This window comes from Lagenorhynchus albirostris, chromosome 21 (genome assembly GCF_949774975.1).
Source record: "Lagenorhynchus albirostris chromosome 21, mLagAlb1.1, whole genome shotgun sequence".
Lineage (NCBI taxonomy): Eukaryota > Metazoa > Chordata > Mammalia > Artiodactyla > Delphinidae > Lagenorhynchus > Lagenorhynchus albirostris.
This window is the reverse complement of record NC_083115.1, coordinates 4,695,136-4,716,788: the sequence shown is the minus strand read 5'-3', so window position 1 is coordinate 4,716,788 and position 21,653 is coordinate 4,695,136. Positions and strand designations below refer to the sequence as shown.

The following is a 21,653-nucleotide window of genomic DNA, read 5'->3' as shown; positions in this document are numbered from 1 at the left end:
TGGTCCTGGGCTTTTCTTTTTTTGGGGGGCGTTTGCTCACTGATTCAACTCATTAGTGGTCTGTTCAGATTTTCGAGTTATACAGGATTCAGTATTGGTAGATTGTATGTTTCTAAGAAGTTACCCATTTCTTCTGGGTTATCCAGTTTGTTGGTGTTTGATCATAGTAGTTTCTTATGATTACTTGTAATTTTGTATTATAAGCTGTAATTCTCCTCTTGCATTTATAATTTTATTTACTTGAGTTCTCTTTAGCTAAAGTTTTGTCAATTTTATCTTTTCAAAGAAAAAATTGTTAATTTAAAAATTTTAAAATTGATTTCCTATTCTCTATCTCAGTTATTTCTGTGCTAATCTTTACTATGGTTTTGCTTTTGCTAATTCTGGGCTTGATTTGTTCTTTCTTCTACTTCCTTGAACAGTAGAATTAGGTTATTCAAGATCTTTCTCTTTTTTTAAAAATTAATTTTTATTGGAGTATAGTTGATTTACAGTCTTGTGTTTCTGCTGTACAGCAATGTGAATCAGCTACACGTATACATATATCCACTCTTTTTTAGATTCTATTCCCATATAGGTCATTACAGAGTATTGAGTAGAGTTCCCTGTGTTATACAGTAGGTTCTTATTAGTTATATATTCTATATATAGTAGTGTGTATATGCCAAGCACATATTCCCAGTTTGTCACACCCCCGTTTCCTGCTTGGTAACCATAAGTTTCTTTTCTACATCTGTGACTCTCTTTCTGTTTTATAAACAAGTTAATTTTTACCATTTTTTTACATTCCACATATAAGCGATATCATATGATATTTGTCTTTCTCTGTCTGACTTACTTCACTTAGTATGACAATCTCTAGGTCCATCCATGTCACTACAAATGGCATTATTTCATCCTTTTTATGGCTGAGTAGTATTTCGTTGTATATACGTACCAAATGTTCTTTATCCATTCCTCTGTCGGTGGACATTTAGGTTGTTTCCATGTCCTGGCTATTGTAAATAGTGTTGCAATGAACATCAGAGTGCATGTATCTTTTCGAATTATGGTTTTCTCTGGATAGATACCTAGGATTGGGATTGCTGGGTAGCTCTCTCTCTTTTTTTTTTTTAAGGAACTTCCATACTCTTCTCCTTAGTGGTTTTACCAATTTGTATTCCCGCCAACAATGTAGGAGGGTTCCCTTTTCTCCAAACCCTCTCCTGCATTTACTGTTTGTAGACTTTTTAATGATGGCCATTCTGACTGGTGTGAAGTGATACCTCTTTGCAGTTTTGATTTGCATTTCTCTAATAATTTGCAACGTTGAGCGTCTCCTCATGTGCCTGTTGTGCCTGTATATCTTCTTTGGAGAACTGTCTACTTAGATCTTCTGCCAATTTTTTGATTGTGTTGTTTGTTTTTTTGATATTGAGCTGCCTGAGCTGTTTGTATATTTTGGAGATTAATCCCTTCTCAGTTGCTTCATTTGAAAATATTTTCTCTCATTCTGTGCATTGTCATTTAGTTTTGTATATGGTTTCCTTTGCTGTTTAAAAGCTTTTAAGTTTAATTAGGTCCCATATGTGTACTTTTGTTTTTATTTTCATTACGCCAGGAAGTGGATCAAAAAAGATCTTGCTGCGATTTGTGTCAGAGTGTGTTCTGCTTATGATTTCCTCCAAGAGTTTTATAGTATTTGTCCTTACATTTAGGTCTTTAACCCATTTTATTTTTGTGTATGATGTTAGGGAGTGTTCTAATTTCATTCTTTTACATGTAGCTGTCCAGTTTTCCCAGCACCACTTATTGAAGAGACTGTCTTTTCTCCATTGTATATTTTTGCCTCCTTTGTCATAGGTTAGGTGACCATAGGTGCATGGGTTTATCTGTGGACTTTCTATCCAGTTCCATTGATCTATATTTCTCTTTTTGTAGCAGTATCATTACTATAGCTTTTTTTGTATAGTCTGAAATCAGGGAAGCTGATACGTCCAGCTCCATTTTTCTTTGTCAAGATTGCTTTGGCTATTCAGGGTCTTTTGTGTTTCCATATAAATTGTAAAATTTCTTGTTCTAGTTCTGTGAAAAATGCCACTGGTAATTTGTCTAAGTTTCTCTGTGGTCTCCTTTCCACAGGCTGCAGGACCCTAGTTTCTGTTGCTTCTGGTGTCTGCACCCTGTTGGGTGAGATTGGTCCAGGGGCTTTTGCAGGCTTCCTGGTGGGAGGGACTGTTGCCTGCCCTCTGGTGGGTGGAGCTGGGTCTTGTTTCTCTGACGGGCAGGGCCGTGTTAAGGGGTGTGTTTTGAGGTGGCTATGAGCTCAGTACAACTTTGGGCAGACTGTCTTCTGATGGGTGGAGCTGTGTTCCTATCTTGATAGTTGTTTGGCCTGAGGCTTTCCAGCACTGGAGCCTGCAATTTGTTGGATGGGGCCGGGTCTTGTTGCTGAAATGTGGACTTCCGAGAGAGCTCACTCCAGTCAGTATTCCCTGGGGCTTCCACTACCTGTGTCCTTGCCCTCACAGTGAACTATAGTCGACCTTGCCTCCCTAGGAGACCCTCCAAGACCCCTAGGTAGATGTAGCCCAGATTCCTGTGGAGGTACTGCTTTGTGCTGGGTCCCAGTGCACTTGAGACCTTGTGTGCCCCCTCCAAGAGTGGAGTCTCTCTTTCCCCCAGCCCTGTGGGGCTCCTGCACTCAAGCCCTGCTGGCCTTCAAGGCTAAAGGCTCTGGTGGTTCTTCCACCCGATGCCAGACCCTCAGACTGTGTTGGAGGGCTATTTTACATGGGAACGTCCCTGTGTAGCCTGTGTGGATTTAATATTTTTTGGTGCGAGGGTTGTTTTTCATATAGATGTCTTCCATCTCTTTCCTCAGTGTATGCTGGCCATGTTCCCCTTTACAGGAGGTGTGACTGGTGTTGTGGTGACCAGAGCCTGCACTGGATATTGTGCAGGGTCTCCCCTTTGCTCTGTGGTTGCCACTGCCCTGGTAGGGCAGGGTCTGCTCCCTAGTTGTTAGGTAGAGCCCCCAGATCTGCTTCTTAGCTGTGTTTCTGATCCATGATGTGAGGTAGGCAGGTTTGGAGCACTCCTGCTGGGAGGGAAGCCACTGAGTATTCCTCCTCTGTAGCTGTTCACCTGCGGGTGTGATCTGTTGTGTCACCTTTCACCCGTTGTGCGAGCTCACGAGTTACACTGTTGTTGGCACTGCTCTCGGCCCCACCTTAACTGTGGGTGTGCCGGCAGTTGGCCCTGGTGTCTCTCCGATGTTGTTTTCACCAGGCCACCCGAGTAGATCCACTGAAGTCAGGCCCCAGGACTGCAGTAATCATGGATCTGGACCAGCTGTGGGTGCTACAGGGACAGGTCAGATTCTGGCCTGCCCCAGCCCCCCACGTGTACGTGCCCACAAAGCCTACAGCTGCTAAAGCTGGACCCGTCTTGGCTGCAGGAGCGCTCGTCCATTCAGATGTTCTGTAGGTACTGAGTTTGCAAAGCTGGTCACAGGAGAGTCAATTTGCAGTTTGCTCAGCTGCAAGGAGAGATTTCAGCTTTTCTTCCTTAGTTGCACAACCCCTGGGGTACAGCTGTGGTTTCAGGCCACCTCTATGTGTGGGCCACCCACAGGGGTCTGCTCCTGAGACTGCCCTGGAGCACACGAGTTCACCCCAGTGAGAAGGGGGCATGGAGGTGGCAGCAGCTGGGGTCGCAGGAGCCCTTGTGGGGTCCCTGCAGGGACGGGGCCAGCAGCGATGGGATGTGCGGGGGAGCCAGCGGCCGCAGGTGTGAGAGAGCTGGCCCTGGCAGGGGCCCTTCCTAGTGCCTGGGGAGTCAGGGCCAGCACGTGGGTAGTGAGGCTGCAATGGCGGCCCTGCCCCTTGTGAGTCACTCAACAATGGCGCTTCGCTTCCACGGCCGTTGGTGTTTTCTCCACAAGAATTACTGGTTGCAGACTTCCTCATTCCCACCGCTCAGGCTATTTACTCACAGCCGGAGCAGTGCCCTCCCCCGGTCTGCTCTCCAAACCCTGTGTTCCAGCACCTATCCCCCATCTGCACCAGCGGACACATGTCTCAGGCTGGCATGCGCAGGGCTGTGGCATGGACCATCTGTGTAGGTCTCACTCTGTCCTGCCTGCCACAGACTGGTTGCTGCACTCTCCTCCAGTAGCCCCCGAAGCTCCCCTTCTGTCCCAATGATGTCCCTGCTGAGGGGCTTCCCTTGGATGTGAGAACCTCTCCTCTCCTTCAGCTCCCCTCACAGGGGTTCAGGTCCCATCCTGCTTCCTCTCCTCTTCCTTTTCCCTTCTTTCTTTTGTCCTACCCGGTTACACGGGGATCTTTCTTGTCTTTTTAGGTGTCCGAGGTCCTCTGCTAGTGTGCAGCCAGTGCTCTGTGAGAATTGTTCCATTGGTAGATGTATTCTTGATGCATTTGCAGGGAGAGACGAATCCCACGTCCTACTGCTCCTCTACCATCTTGACTCTCTAGAGATCTTTATTTTTTCTTGATGTATGCATTTATTGCTATTAACATCCCTCCTATAATTGCTTTTGCTGCATCCCTTAAGTGCTGATATATTGTCTTTCCATTTGCATTTGTCTCAAGATTTAAAAAAAAATTCTCCTTTCCTCTTTTTTTTTTTATCAATTTGTTATTTGGAGTGTGTTGCTCAGTTTCCATGTATTTGTAAGTTTTCAAGCTTTCTTCCTGCTATTAATTTCTAGTTCATTTCCATTGTGTTCATAAAAGGTACTTGATATAATTTTGATACTCTTGTTTTGTGGCCTAACATGTGATCTAATCTAGAAAATATTCTCTGTGCAATTGAGAAGAATGTGCATTCTGCTGCCAGATTGAATGTTCCATATATATGTCTCTTAGGTCGATGTGGTGTATAGTGTTGTTCCAGCCCACTGTTTCCTTCATGATTTTCTGTCTGGATGATCTGTCTACCATAGAAAGTGAGGTATTAAAATCCCTGACAGTTATTGTATTACTGTTTGTTACCTCTTTTAGTTTTTTGTATTTGCTTAATATATTTAGGTGCTATGATATTGGGTGCATAAATAATTACAATTTTAAAATCTCCTTGATGAATTGATACCTTTACCATTATATAATGACCTTCTTTGTCTATTTTGGCCATATTTAGCTTAAAGTCTATTTTGTGTATTATAAGTATAGCTCTCCCTCCATTCTTCTGCTTACCATTTCCTTGAATATTTTTTCCATCTCTTCACTTTATGTATATATTCTTAAAGCTAAGTGAGTTTCTTGTGGGCAGCATATCATTGGATTTTCAAAAATCCATTTAGCCATTACGTGTCTTTTGATTGGAGAATTTAATCCATTTATGCTTAAAGTAATTATTGATTGGTAAGAGCTTACTATTGCCATTTTGTTAATTGTTTTCTGACTGTTTTGCCTATTTCTTGTTTCTGCTCTTGCTGTCTTCCTTTGTGACTTGATGAGTTTTTGTAGTGGTATGGCTTGACCTCTTTTTCATAATATTTTGTGTACCCACTACAGATTTTCCCTTTTTGGTTACCATGAGGCTTACATAAAATACATTGATAGCATCTTATATTCAGCTGATAACAACTTAACTTTAATAGCAAGCAGAAACTTTATTCTTTTACTTTCCCACAATCGCATTTTAAGTTTATTGGTGTTAAAATTTACATCTTTTTTATATTGTGTATACAATAATAAATTGTTTTAGTTATGGTTATTTTTAACATGTTTGTAAACTTTTAAATGAGAGTTGTAAGTGAATTATGTATTTCCATTACCATATTAGAGAATACTTTGACTCTATATTTACCATTACCCCTGAGTTTTATACATTTGTATGTTTTTATGATGTTACTTAGCATCCTTTTATTTCTGCTTGAAGAATTCCTCTTTGCGTTTCTTGTGAGACAGGTCTAGTGGTGATGAAATCCCTCAGCTTTGGTTTTTGAGAAAATCTTAAATTTCTTAAGGACAGCTTTGGCTGGTGTAGTATCTTGGTTAACAGTCATCTTTTCTTTCAGTGTTTTGAATATATCATCCCACTCTCTGTGGACTTACGAAGTTTTTGCTGAGAAATCCAGTTATGGAGATTCCCTTTTCATGTGACAAGTTGCTTTTTGTTTGCTGCTTTCTTTTGACAATTTTATCATGATGTGCCTTGGTGTAACCCTTTTTGGATTCAACATATTTGGTCCTTTTGGGCCTCGTGAATCTAGATGTCTGTTTCTCTCCCAATGTTTGGGGAGTTTTTAGCCATTATTGCTTTAAATAGACTTCTATCCCTGGATTCCCGTAATACATATATTATTTATTTTGATCATGTCCCATAAAACCTGTAGGGTTTCTTCATCCTTTTTCATTCTTTCCTCCTTTTGCTCCTCTGACCAGATAATTTCAGATGACCTATCCTTCAGTTCTTTGATTCTTTTCTCTGCTTAGTTTAGTCTGATGTTGAAGCTCTTTGTTGAATTCTTCATTTCTGTCATCATATACTTCAGCTCTAGGATTTCTCTTTGATTATTTTTGGATGGATTTATGTCTTTGTTGAACTGCTCATGTTGTTCGTGCATTGTTTTCCTAATTTTGTGTAGTTGTCAGTTCTTGTAGTTCACTGAAATTCTTTGAGGATTATTCTAAATTCTTTCAGACATTTTATCCATCTCCTTTCCACTAGGTTCAATTATTGGAGCTTTATTAGTTTCCTTTGTGGTGTCATGTTTTCCTGATTCTTCATGATCCTTGATTCCTTGCGTTGGTATCTGTGCACTTTAGCAAGCACTCTCCTCTTCCACACTTTACAGATACACTTCAGCAGGCATAGACCTTCACCACATGGGTTATCGTATGGGTCAGCTGGTAGTGTCATGGATATGCGGGGCTTGCTACTATGCGGGGCTCTCTATTTGGGTGAGGGCACTACTTGTGCTCTGTGGTCAGCAGACTTGTCACTGGCTAGACACTGTGGCTGAGTGAGCCTGCTGGCTGGGCTCTGCATTCAAGCAGGTCTACTGGGTGTGCTCTCTGATTAGGTTGGGCTGCTGGCTCTGCTGCATGGTCAGGTGGGCCTTCACTAACTGTGCTCTGCAATCACATCTGGTCAGACGAGGTCATAGGCTGTGTTTCCTTTTAAGGTGGTGCCACTGTTTGGACTCTGCCATTGGATAGGGCCATGGCTGGGCTCCACAATCATTCCTGGTCTGATGAGTTGTAAGTGTCTGCTCAGTGATTGGATCGTGCCACTGGCAGTACTTTGTAGAGCTCTAGGCAGGGCTTTGTGGTTGACAAGGCCTTAGGCTGTGCTCTGAAATTAGGTGAGGCCCAAGCTATACCCCTAAGTTTGCAGGGCCCCAGGTTAGACCTCATGATCAGGTAGGTCTCTGGCTGTGCTGTGCTGTTGGACAAGGTCCCTGGGCAGGCACTCTTGTCAGGAGGGGCTTCCAGAGTGCAGCCTCTAGAGACTGCACTGCGCATCAGAGCAGGGTCATTGTCTAGGCTTCTGCATTGGGTGGGCCTGTAGGCTATGTTCCACAATTGGGCAGAGTCACTAGCTAGGCTCCCTGCCTGGTTGAATCTGCAGGCTTTGTTCAGCAGTCAGGCAAGACGATAGGCTGGAGCTGGCCATTAGGCTCTGCTTTGCTGCTAGCTGATACCATGGGCTGGGCTTCAAGGATATCTTTGGTCATTGTTCAGGCTCTCTTATTATACAGGGCCATAGGCTATACTTAACTGTTGGCAGGACGGCTGACTTGGCTCTCTGCTCAAGCATGGCTATAGGATGGGGTCCAGGGCTGGTATGGTTTGGCTTATTGCCTGGGCACTCAAATTAGGCAGAACTGCCAACCAAGCTCCCTGGCTAGACAGGGCCACTGGCTCAGCTCTAAAGACGGGCAGAGCCACTGGCTGGGATCTCTGCTCAGGCACTGCTGCAAGCAGAACTGTGATCTGCCAAGATCTGTGCACTGGTTGCTATACACCTGTCCCTCCTCTTCTCCCATCTCTAGCTAATTACCAGTGGTCAAGCCCCACAGATTCCCCCAGTGATCCTGTGAGGTTCGACCTCATTGAATCTCCTAGGAAGTGTTCCACAATGCTGTGGGAGCTGGATTTCCAGCTTGGGCTCTTGTTTCCTCATTGGAGGATTTGTAGGTCTGGGGGGCCCTCTTGGTGCAGTGCCTGGGGAAGGCAATGTAGTCAGAGTGGAGCCATTCCTCTTTTCTCTCTAATGATCCTCTTACCCTTCTAATGTGGTCTTTCTTAGTCTGTGCTCCAGGGACATGCTTCAGCCTCACCCCCAGGTTCTGGGATTTTCACAGTGGTGTCTTTATTTAAGGATAGTTGTTAGTTGGTCTTCTTGTGAGGGGGACTGAAGTCAGGGATGTCTCCATTTTGATGACATCACTATCTTTCTGGGGGACATATTCCTTTAGGTTTTCATTAAACGCCCTCATGTCTGTGAACAGTTTTACTGCTTCTTTCGCATTCTTTATTTACCTTGCTTGGACTTCCAGGGCAGTGTTTAATAGAAATGATGAGAAAGGACATCCTTGTGTTGCTCCTGAACTCACCAGTGAAACAGTGTAGGAAAGGAGCTTTCTTTGTGGGAAATTTTTAAATTTAGAAATCAATTTATTGCACGGTTATGGGTATATTCAATTTGTTTATATATTCCTGTGTAAGTGCTCGTGAGTTATGTTTTTCAAGGGATGTGTGTATTTCATCTGTGTAATCAACTTGATCGGTATACATTGCTCGTAGTATTCTCTTATTCTGTGGTTGGATCTGTAGTGATATTTCTCCTCTTCCTCATCCTACTTTTAGATTGGTTTCCTGGAGGTTTATCAACTCTTTAATTTTTTCAAAGGACCAAATTATGACTTTGTTGATTCTTTCTGATGTTTGTTTTCTACTTAATTGACTCTTTCTCTTTATTAATTTCTTTCTTCTAATTTGTTTGGATTTATAATGTTTTTTTTCCTGGCTTTTAAAAACAGAAATTTAGATTATAGATTTATTTTAAATCTTTAGAAACTATAGAGATTTAAAGCTATGAATTCTTTTTTGTGTAAAATTAGCTGTATTCTGGATATTTTGATGCTTTCTAATTGTTCAAAGTACTTTCTTATTTCCCTTTCATTTCTCATTTGGCTTATGAGATTTACATGTGTGTTGCTAAATTTCTAAATATTTGTGCATTATCTTTTTGCTGACTTTTCATACTTTAATTCACTTGTCAGAGAATATACTTTGTACTACTTTAATCCTTTTTCATTTATTCAGACTTGCTTTATGCCCTAGCATATAGTGTATGTTGGCCTATTTTTTCAACTGTGCTTGAGAAAAATGTGTATTCATCCTGCAGTTGTTAGGTATAGTATTCTAGAAATATTTACTATGTCTAGTTGGTTGACAGTGTTTCTGACTTTTGTCAGCTTGTTCTCTCAACTAGTGAGATATTAGTGTTAAAGGCTCTAATTAATGTGGATTTACCTGTTTTTGCAATTAGTTCTATCAATTTCTGATTCATACTTGGAAGCTTTAATTTTAAGTGTATAAATATTTAGGATGGCTACATATTCTTGATACATTGACTCTTTTTTTTCATTGTGAAATGTAACATCAGTACAACATCATCAACTTTATGATGCTTGCATGGTATATAAATATTTTCCACCTTTTTACTTCTAACTACCACTACCATTTACCACTTTATACTTAGAGTGCCTCTTCTATAATCAGTGCATCTGTTTTTATTGTTACATTTGTTTTGTCAAATCCATCCTGACAACCTTTGCTTTCAATTGGAATATTTAGCCCATTCACATTTAATATAATTATTAAGTTTGGGTATAGGGCTACCATCTTGTTATTTGTGTCCCATTTGTTGCTTCTGTTTTTCTCCTTTGATCTTCCTTTCCTACCTTCTCCCTTTTAGTCCTAGTAAAATAGATGTCTTTACCATATGACTGTCTATTGGATGTGCTCTTATATCACTAAATGTAAGGGTTCTACAGTACTATAATTCCATTTTACACCTTTCCTTTTTTTGTTGAATTTCCATATATTTACTACTACATATACATAATCCCTGTAATACAATTATGATTTTTCCCCCTTTATATTGTCAAATGCTTTTTGAAGGAATTAGGGAAAGAAATAATAGTATTGTATATTTCTTTTACTCATTTGCCATTTGTAGCATTTTGCAATCTTTGTGCAGATCCAGATTTCCATCTGGAATCATGTCCCTTCATTCTGAGGAATTTACTTAATGATTTTTTTTGTAGTATTAGATCTACAGACATTGAATTCTCTTAGCTTTCATTTATTTGACAATGTCTTTATTTTACTTTATTTTTCAGATTATTTTCACTGGACTATAGAACCCTAGACTACCAAAATTTTTCTTTTAGTACAAATGCCACTTTACTGTCTTCTGGTTTGCAGTATAATCTGAAAAGTTTTATTCTCTCATATAATCATCCATCATCCCATTTCATCAGATTCTTATGAAATTTCTCCAATGTTTCTTATGGAAATATAGGCATATACTTATGTTTTACTTTTACAACAGACCATGGCATAGGCTATACTGTATTTTGCCTTTTTATACTGCATAGTTAAATTAAATAATGTATCTGATAGTTTAAATACGTGGAGCCCCTTTTGGTTTTCTGCTGTCTGGCACTCCTGTTAATTCTCATTCATGCTGTATTTTTTTTCTTTTTGGATATGGTTATTTGTAATTGCATTTTGGCCATTTAAAAATTATTCATGTAAATAATTTAGAGTCTAGTTGCTCTTACCTTCCATCAGGGAATTTTTGTTTGTTTCAACCAGATGATTGAGGGCGCTAAACCAAGGTTATTTTTGACAGACTCAAGGTCGAGAGGAGCAAAAAGTGGGAGATCAAGGCCAGTCAATGTTAAGCATCATTGTGACACTTTTCACTGAGAATTAGAAGAACTACATCCTAGAACAAGGATGAGCTGGAAATAAGACAGTTCTTGCAGAGACATCATGGACCTAGGCTCATTTTTCTTTGTATTTCTCCTTTAGTGTTAGTAGGGTTTCTTGAAAATATTGCCTGATGTCTTTTATTAGTGTTGGAAAATTCTCAACCATTATAATTGTACTTCAGATATTATTTTTGTCCCATTATCTTTACCTTTTCTTGTTAGGCTCTAATTAACATACATTAGTCCTTTAAAAGATGTACCATATGTCACTGTTGTTCTTTTTTTTTTTAATTCTTTTTTTGTTCAGTTTGTTTTGTTCTTCAGTTTGAGTATTTTCTATGATCTTTAATTCTGTTCAGTAATGCTCTATTCTATTTCAGATATTCCTTTTATTCCAGTTCTACAGTTTTTAATTTATTTTGTTTATAAATTCCAATGCTTTTGTGAAATTTTTCATTTTTAATCTACTTTGTCTTCCATTTATTTTATGTATATCTTATTTTCAAGCTTTACTGAAAAATAAAAAGTATATACATTTAGGTTGTATGACATGATTTTTATCAAGATGTAAAATGTGAAGATTTAATCTTTGTATACGTTTTGAAATGATTACCACAATCAAGTTAACACACACATCAACTCACATAGATACCATTTTTTCGTTTGTTTTTTGGTGAGAAACTTAAGATTTACTCACTTACCAGATTTCAAGTATACAATAAGTATTATTAATTATAAGCACATTGCTGTATATTATATCCCCAAACTTATTCATCTTATAAAGATGAAAGTTTATACCCTTTGACCCATCCTCTGGTCACTGCCAATGACCACTCTAACTCTCTGGTTCTATGAATTTGCCTTTTTTAGTTTCAACATGTAAGTGAGATCATACATATTTATCTTTCTGTATCTGGCTTATTTCACTAAGAATGATGATGTCTTCCAGGTTCATCCATGCCGTCTCAAAGGACAGGATTTCCTTCTTTTTTTTCTTTTTTTTTTGTCTTTTTTCTCTTTATGCATGATTGAACATTTAGGTTGTTTCCATATATTGGCTGTTTTGAATAATGCTGGAGTGAACATGGGAGTGCAGATATCTTTTCAAGATATTGATTTCATTTCCTTTGGGAATATACCCAGATGTTGAGCATCTTTCCATGTAGCTGTTGGCCATCTATATGTTTGCTTTGGAAAAATGTTTATTCAGATAATCTGCCCATTTTTTAATCTGATTTTTTTTTTTTTGCTATTGAGTTGTATGAGTATTGTATTTTGCATATTAACCCCTTTTCAGAGATATGATTTGTAAATATCTTCTCCCACTTAGTAGCCTGCCTTTTCATTTTGTTGATGGTTTCCTTTGCTGTGCAGAAGAATTTTAGTGTGCTGTAGTCCCACTTGTTTATTTTTGCTTCTGTTGACTTTGCTTTGGAGTCAGATCTAAAAATTCATCACCAAAATTAATATCAAGGGGCTTATTGCCTATGTTTTCTTCTAGGAGTTTTATGGTTTCAGGTCTTGCATTCAAGTCTCTAATACATTTTGAGTTAATTATTGTGTATGGTGTGAGATAGTGGTCCAGTTTCATTCTTTTGCATGTGGCTGTCCAGTTTTTCCCACCACCATTTATTGAAGAGACTGTCTTTTTCCCATTTTATATTACTGCCTCCTTTGGCATGGATCAGTTGACCGTGTAAGTGTGGGTTTATTTCTGGGTTCTATATTTTGTTCCATTGATCTATGTGTCTGCCTTTGTGCCAGTACCATATTGTTTAAAAAAAATTTTTTAATTCAGGTATAATTGACATACATTATATTAGTTTCAGGTGTAAAACAGAGTGATTTGGTATTTGTATATATTGCAAAATGATCACCACAAAAATTCTAGTTAACGTCTATCACCATAAATATAGAATTTAATACTGTTTTGATTACTACAGCTTTGTAGTATAATTTGAAATCAAGGAGCATGATACCTCCAGCTTTACTCTTATTTCTCAAGATTGCTTCAGCTATTTGGGGTCCTTTGTGCTTCCATTCAAATTTTAGGATGTTTGTATTATTTTTGTGAAAATTGCCATTGGAATTTTGAAAGGGAGTGCACTGAATCTGTAGATGGCTATGGGTAAAATGGACATTTTAACAATATTAATTCTTCCAGTCTATGAGTGTGGAATATCTTTCCATTTATTTGTGTCTTCCGCAATTTCTTTCATCACCATCTTCTAGTTTTCAGTGTACAATTTTTTCATATCCTTGGTTAAATTTATTCCTCGGTATTTTGTTCTTTTTAATACAATTGTACATGGGAATGCTTCCTTAATTTCTCTTACTGATAGTGCATTATTAATGTACAGAAACACAACAGACTTCTTTGTATTGATTGTGGGTCTAGAAACTCTACTGAATTCATATATTAGTTATAACAGGTTTTTGTGTGTGTGTGTAGTTTTAGGATTTTTCTCTGTATAATATCGTTATCTGCCAATGGTGACAGTTTTCTTCTTTTTTCCTAGTTTGGATCTCTTTTATTTATTTTTTCTTGCCTAATTGCTCTGGCTAGGAGTTGTATAAAAGTGGTGATAGCTCAGGTTCTTGTCTTATTCCTGACCTTGGAGGAATAGCTTTTCTGCTTTTTACCATTGAGTGTGATGTTAGCTGTGGGCTTGTCGTATATGGCCTTTATTATGTTGATGTATGTTTCCTCCACACCTGAGAGTTTTTAAAAATCATAAATGGATGTTGAATTTTGTCTGTTTTCTATTCATTATCCTTGTTTCTTGTTTCTTCTTGAAATCTTCCACACTCCTTTTTGTTTTTTCTGCCTTCTGTGGTTTTAATTGCCTTTTGTGGTTTTATATTATTCCATTTTCTCTCCTTTCTAGAACATCAATTACATTAAAAATCTTTAAGCAGTTACCCTAGAGTTTACAGTATACATTTACAACTAATTTTGTTGTAATCTAGTTTGAATTGACTAGAGTAAACTAACTTAACTAAAGTAGGAGAAACTAATCTAGATTGAAAGATTTTTTTAAGGTTACCTGGGATATGTTTTCATCAGGTATGGAAATACATGCAGACATGAAAATGACTGTCATTCAGGAAGAAATTTATCATACAGTTCCCTAGAAATAAGAAATATGCCATGCCATGCGGAGGCCACATAAGGAAGCACCAGGTTTGGTCAGGAAGCATAGGAGATAGGGGGCAAATGTGGGCAAGAGCCTCTATTGTGGTTTTTTTGGGAAGAAACAGGAGAGACAGGGTAAGCAGGTCTAGGGTTGGCTAGTTTCAGCAGTCCATGATGCATAGAGGCTGTCCTTAGTTGTCTGGTACCTAGCCCTGATGTGATTTTGGCAGGTGGATAGTGGCCTGGTGTATGTGAGTCTGATAAAGCAGACTTTATCAGACTGTCAGGTGGTAGGGTATATGGGCTCTGGATTGATTGGTTTGCATATGAAAGGTGAGTTGTCTACTATCTGAAGTAATTGGATAACCCTAAGAAGGGCAGTCCTCTAGGTTGGTAAGGCCCTAGATATGAAAGCTTCGGAATACAGAAAATGGTGATGTTAATAAAGTTAGTCTTGTTGTGGTTTGAAATATGATCAAACCTTTGGCATAATAAGACACTTTTAGAGAGTAGAGCATAAGTTTAGCTAAACAGCATAGAGAACATTTTATTATGAGAGTAAAAAGGAGAAACAGAAGTAGACGTATAAGGAATTCTTGTAGAGCAGCTCATAACTAAATTTCCCATTTGTATAACATTAGCCAAGGAAATAGATCTGAAATTTCTGGAGTCTCTAAGAGCATCTTTGTGCAGTTGTAAATTGTGTTAAAAATTCTATATGTGTGTTTCTTGACAATAATATCCTGGTGTATTTTGGGGTAAAAGTGGCAAGTCAGGCAGTTTATGTTGTTGGAGAGTATTAGCTGATTAGTTTGGTAAAGTATATATAAAGATTGATGGTATTTGTATGTACCCAAAGGGAAGAGGTGGTTGTAGTCATGGTCAGAGATGCAGGGTGGGAGTAGTAGGAGAAGGGACTGGGGAGTGAGTGCTCCTCTCTCTAGGGTCCAGGGGTTCATGATACAAGGCAGGTGACTCCTAGGGAAAGCAATAATCTCCACCAGTGTTTAGAATGGCACAGAGAGACATGGAGTGTAGGGATATATGGTTTGATAGAGGACAAAAAAGTATACCCTTGTCATGGGCTACACAGACAGCTGCTCAGGAAACACAATAGAGTCCCTAATATCGAAGTAAGAAAACCAGTACATTTCTTGTGTGCAATTTGTGCCTTGGGAGAGGCAGTCCATGAGCCTGCCTGGGGTGGAAGTTTTAGTGTCTGAGGGGAAGTTGTCTCCGTGCAGGATGCAGAGTCATCTCCAACAGGCAGGTCTTAAGCTGGAGTGATGTCATCTGAGGTAATAACATCTCTAGCAGCGAGTTCCTGGGCCAGGGCAATGTTGTTTGGGGTGTGGTGCTAGGATATCCTTTTTAAGCTGATCCCCACTTGAATGAACGCAGGTTTTATTTTTGTGGCTCTGTGGTATTAAAATGGTGCTGAAGTACTTGTGTAATTTGAAGGCAATGTTGGGCCTGTGACTTCAATTTATAAATATCTGTTAACTCGAGGGGCTTGTGGGTGCACAGCGAGCAGAAGTGATATTGACATCTGTGCAGAGCCTGAGTGGCACAGCCCAAGTTAGCTGTGGCTGGATCTGAAAGTGTCCAACAGTCTAGGGTTTTGCCTTATTAGGTGATGAGAAGAGTTCTGTTATAAATAGGTTTTAGATTTTATGACCTGATTTTGGTGTATGTGGTTAATAGGAGGTCAGGTTGTTTGCCATTTAAAATATTTATACCCGTGTTTAGGGCTCCATAATTATGCTGGAGGCAGGCACCCTAATTTGGCCAGCCAGTATGGGCCTTTTGCCTCAGTTGTTGGTTTGGTTGTTGACAGGCAAGCTGGTGAAGTCTTTTGGTTGTAAGGTTTGTATTATCCAAACTCAGTGGCATGTGGGCCTCAGCATTTGCCACGTCTGGCTGAAATAATGGCTTACTTGGAGGATTTGGGCCTCCAGATTGCAAACCAATAAAAACACTCAGATCAATGGTAATGAGATGAACAGTCAACAGAATGTTGTACAGCTGCACTTGAGAGGTTTTGTTTTTGTTTTTCATTTGTTTTTGTGGTGGTGGAAGTTTAGGCTCAAATGGGTCTCATGTCAAATTAGCAGCTGCCTGGACCAGGAGGAAATCTATGGTTAATAGACCTCAGGATGGTATGTACCTGGATCTGGTCTCCAACCCTTATGGGGTGGGGCAAGATAAAATATTTACAGCAGTAGGGGAGACATAGTTAAAGGGGCTCCTATAAAGTGAGTCTTCATATACATGGAGGCCAGACATAAGCCCCTTTAAATATAGGGAAGGAAAAGGGAAAAATGTTTTAAAGTTTGTGTGAAGTGTGTGTCAGACAAGGGTCCTTGAATTAAGAGACATTAATAGCTTGGCCAATATAGACACCCTTTTAAGGGTCCATTTGTTGGATTTGAAAAGGAATTATTTAAGGAAACCGTTATGTCTCTCAATTGAACCAGCTATCTGAGACCTGTTGGGGACAATGAAAGTTATATTGAATGCCTTTTCCAATAGAGTGGCATTGTGTCTTCTGAGAAACGAAATGTGTTCCTTGGTTACTATTAATATTGTCTGTAACTATGAAGGGAATAAAGTGTGTCCTGGCAAGGGCTTCTGTTTGGTCCTAAGAACTGCTTTTGATCAAAAGCTGGGGTGCAGGAAGGAGGGATTGCTTGAGTTCAAGCAGTCTTCCAGTAAACAAAATTGCTCTCTACGCTCTGAAGGTGGACTGAAGTGTCTGATGCGTCAGCTGATTGTTGTTTTCTACCTCTCAGTGGCTGTGGTTGAACAACAAGCAACCCAGGGCAATATGCGGAATGGAAACTTAGAAACATCTTCATGGGTCAGTTAATCTTCTCCCCTGAACTGTGCTTTACTTGCCACTCCCTCACAATGCCATCTTGCTCTTGGTCCATCAAGTACCAACAACCTTTTAAAAACTACTATTTTTAGAGCAGTTTTAGGTTCACAGCACCATTGAGAAGAAGGTGCATAGATTATCAATGTATCCCTTGCCCCTACACTTGCATAACCTTCTTCGTTATCACCATCACTCACCAGAGGGTTATACTTATTGCAATTGATAAACGTACATTGACCCATTAAAAATCACCCAAAGTTCATAATTTGCCTTAGGGTTCAATGTTGGTGTTGTACTTTCTACGGATTTGGTCAAATAATGATATGTGCCCATCATTATGGTATCATACACAGTATTTTCACTGCCTTAAAAATCCTCTGTGCTCTCTGCCAATTAATTTCTCCCCTCCCCACCTGCAGCCGTGGATCTTTTGTCTCCATAACTTTTTTTCCAGGATGTCATATAGTTGGAGTCATATAGTATATAGTCTCTGCAGGTTGGCTTCTCTCGCTTAGTAACATGCATTTAAATTTCCTCGGTGTCTTTTCATGACCTTGTAGCTCATTTCTTTTTAGTGCTGAATAATATTCTATTGTCTGAAACATGCCACAGTTTATCTGTTCACCTGCTGAAGGACATCATGGATGCTTGCAAGTTGTGCCAGTTATGAATAAAACTGCTATAAACTTCTGTGCAGATAATAGAAATGTTTCAAAGGAAAACAGCAATACCTATTGAGGGTGTATTAGTTATCTATTGCTATGTAACTGATTGTACCAAACCTTAGCACATGAAAACAACACAGTTCTGTGGGTCAGGAATCTAGGAGCAGCTTAGTTGGTGAAAACAAGATGTCAGCTAGGGCTGTAATTATCTCAAGGTTGAACACAGAGGGGATTTGCTTCCAAGCTCAGTCATGTGACTATTGGAAGACCTCAGAAAAAGTTTCCAAGCTCACTCACGAGGACCTCTCCACAGGCCTACTTCATGACAAAGTAGCTACCTTCCCCCAGAGCGAATGAGAGAGAGAGAGACATAGAATCCAAGAAGTCAGTCTTTTAATAACTTATCTTGGAAATGATGACCCATCACTTCTGCTATATTCAGTTAATTAGAAGCAAGTCAGTAAGTCCAGCCTACACTCAATGGAGTGGGGATACACGGGATCATAAATACCAGGAGGCAGGGACCCATTTTAGAGACTGTATACTACAAAGAGAATGTAGGATTGATTATTAAAATAAAAGATTAAAAGCATCTTGTTTAATTCAAAGAAGCGATATAGTGTGGTGTTTAAACTCTATTAGATTTGCTAAGATAGCTGGTATTGTCATTATGTAATAGTATCTTGAAATTAAACTGTAGTGTTACTCATCCATCCGTGTTTAATAATACTTACATAACTAGTACAGTTGTGTCTACGTTAAGTATCTTGGCTGCATTAATGAATTTTAAAAATGAGTTTTATGTTTGGTAGTGTATATATGTCCATGCCACTCTCTCACTTTGTCACAGCTTACCCTTCCCCCTCCCCATATCCACAAGTCCATTCTCTAGTAGGTCTGTGTCTTTAATCCTGTGGGAAGCAGCCACATAGCACAGGGAGATCAGCTCCGTGCTTTGTGACCACCTAGAGGGGTGGGATAGGGAGGGTGGGAGGGAGGGAGATGCAAGAGGAAAGAGATATGGGAACATATATATATGTATAACTGATTCACTTTGTTATAAATTAGAAACTAACACACCATTGTAAAGCAATTATACTCCAATAAAGATGTTTAAAAAATGAGTTTTATGTATGAATTTTTGATTATAGTAAGTAACGTTTTATAACTGAATAAGATTCTTAGCTATTTTTCTTTTCTTTTCCTTATATTTAGTATTCAGAGGGTTTATCCTTGGAGTCATATGCTCTCAGTATTGTGCAGTTGCTTGGCCTTAACATGGGAATGAGTTATGATAATACTGAGATCTGCCATTGTTCAGGAGATGTTTGCGCAATGTCACCAAAAGCTGTGTAAGATCATTTTCTTTATTAAACACACAGTATACTTAAAAATTGTTTTTTGGTTAGGGACTTTATATCTCTATAACCAAACTGAATTAATTGACAATTATAGAACACTATATCCTACACTAGGATGCGCATTCTTTTCAAGTGCAGATGGAACACACGCCAAAATAAGACCCAGCACTCCCTCAGGCCTCTCCATGCCTGGGGACATTCTCTTCCTCCTTCCTACCTTCCAGAGTCTGGCTTGTATTTATCTCTGCTGGCTAGATTGAAGGTGCCCTCTCGCGACAAGCCATATGAATTGTGTGATTTTAGTGATTCTATTTAAAGTTAAGTGCCTTGATACTGGCATTATACAATATAAGGATGAACAGTACAATTCAAGTTAAAAATGTATCTTTTTTTAATTTAGAAAGACATCAAGTCACAAATAAGTAAAACTATGCCCCACTGAGAGAGAGACTACTGAAGAAAAAGGCTTTTTTAAAATTTTAGTATCACTGATAATACTTTAAAAACAATTTTGAAATCAGGTAGTACAAATCCCCAAGTTTTTTCATCTTTTCCCAAATTGTTTTGTTTATTCTAGGTCCTTTGTAGTTTCATATATATTTTATTATCAAATTTCCAATTTTTATGAAAACTGTTGAGAGTTTTAAATATTGAAGTATAGTTTATTTACAACATTATGGTAGTTCCAGGTATACACCATAGTGATTCAGTATATTTACAGATTATATTCCATTATAAGTTATTACAAGATAATGGCTATAATTCCCTGTGCTATATATTTACTGTATCCTTGTTGCTTATCTGTTTTATACATACTAGTTTATATCTCTTAATGCCCTACTCCTAACTTGCTCCTCCCCTCCTCCCTCTCCCCTTTGGTAACCCCTTGCTTGTTTTCTATATCTGTGAGTGTACTTCTGTTTTGCATATGTGTTCTTTTGTACTATTTTTTAGTTACCACATATAAGCGATACCATATGGTATTTGTCTTTCTCTATTTGACTTACTTCACTTAGTATGACAAATACCATACAGTATTTGTCTTTCTCTGTTTGACTTACTTCATTTAGTATGATAGTCTCTAGATCCATCCTTGTTGCTGCAAATGGAAGAATTTCATTCATTTTTATGGCTGAGTAATATTCTATACCATATCTTTTTCATCCATTCATCTGTGGATGGGCATTTGGGTTGCTTCCATATCTTGGGTATTATAAATAGTCAATTTTGGGAGAGTTACCATCTTAACAATACTGAGTCTTTTAATTCTTGAATCTGGTATATGTCTTCATTTATTTAGGTCTTTAATTTTCCCCAGCAATGTATGGTATTTTACAGTTTACATGTCTTGTACTTGTTTTGTTATATTTATTCTTAAACATTTTATTCTTTTTTGCTATTTTGAAAAGAACTGTTTTCTTAATTTCATTTTCAGAGTGCTCATTGCTAGTACATAGAAATATAATTTTTGTATGTTGACTTTGTGTGCTGCAAACTTCCTAAACTCAACAGAAATTCCAGGAGATTTTATTTGTTGATTACTTAAGATTTTCTGTAAACAATATCTTGTTGTCCATGAATAAGAACAGCTTTATGTTTTCCTCTCCATCTATTTTTGTGTAATTCCTTTTTCTTGCTTAATTGCACTTGAAATAAATTCAGCCCAATGTGAATCGACCTGGTGAGAGTGGGTACCCTTGCCTCGTTACCAATCTTAGCTATAGTTTTTTTTTTTTTTAAATAAATGTCTTCTCTTCTAAAACAGTGTCTTTTATTCCCTGTAAATTGTGTTGTTTTATTTTTCTTCATCATTCCAATAACTATCTGACTTATTTCATATACCTATTTCCTGATGTTTATACTTTTTGCCCCTAGCAGGCACTTGGTCTACGTTTCACTACACACCAGTTGCCTAGAAGAGTGCTTGGTAAATGTTTCCAATAATGACCTTTTAGCTCAGTATTCTTATTATTTCATTTTGTCCTGTGATGACTGAATCTATGTTATCCCAAATATCTGTGAAGGCACAAAGTAGATAATAACTAAATTACTTCTTCTCTGTGTGAAATTGTTTCTCAAAGGAATATTCTTTCATCATCTTTTTGAGTGTTGTATTTATATACACTATAAAAAATCAACTTTTGAGGTACGATTTGTCTACAATAAAATTCATACACTTTAAACTTTAAGTGTACAAGTTTATGACTGATAAATATATACAAATTACTGAACCAGTGTCAGTCAGGCTATGCAACATTTCCATTTCCACAGAAAGTTCTTTTGTGATCCTTGGCTGTCCTTTTTACCTTCCATCCTGCCCCAGTCAACAGCTGATCTGATTTCTATCACTACAATTGGTTTTACTGGCTCTAGAACATTAGGTAAATTGGATGATATGCACTCTCTTTTGAGTGTTCACTCTGTAAGGCTGTAATTTCTCTGAATTATTTAATTAATTAATTGAATATATTTATAATGGTTCCTTTCAAGTATTTGTGTGCCAAATCTAACACCTGGGCCATCTCAGTGTTGCTTACTATTGACTGCTTTTTTATTGACTATGGTTTACATTTTCTTATTCCTTTGTATGATTATTATTAGTAGTAGCATATTGGATATTGTTTGATAGTACAATAGAAAGCCTAGATTCTCA

The 21,653-nt window shown here is 38.3% G+C and overlaps 1 protein-coding gene across 1 annotated transcript in view; it reads left to right on the top strand.

Moving 5' to 3' along the window:
* The window catches only part of ADAM18 (ADAM metallopeptidase domain 18), a 130,694-nt gene that overhangs the window by 32,347 nt on the left and 76,694 nt on the right, over positions 1 to 21,653 (top strand). Inside the window, exon 11 of the mRNA XM_060136316.1 lies at positions 18,855 to 18,991. Within this exon, the coding sequence (XP_059992299.1) occupies positions 18,855 to 18,991 (137 nt within the window). The remainder of the gene's footprint in view (positions 1 to 18,854; positions 18,992 to 21,653) is intronic.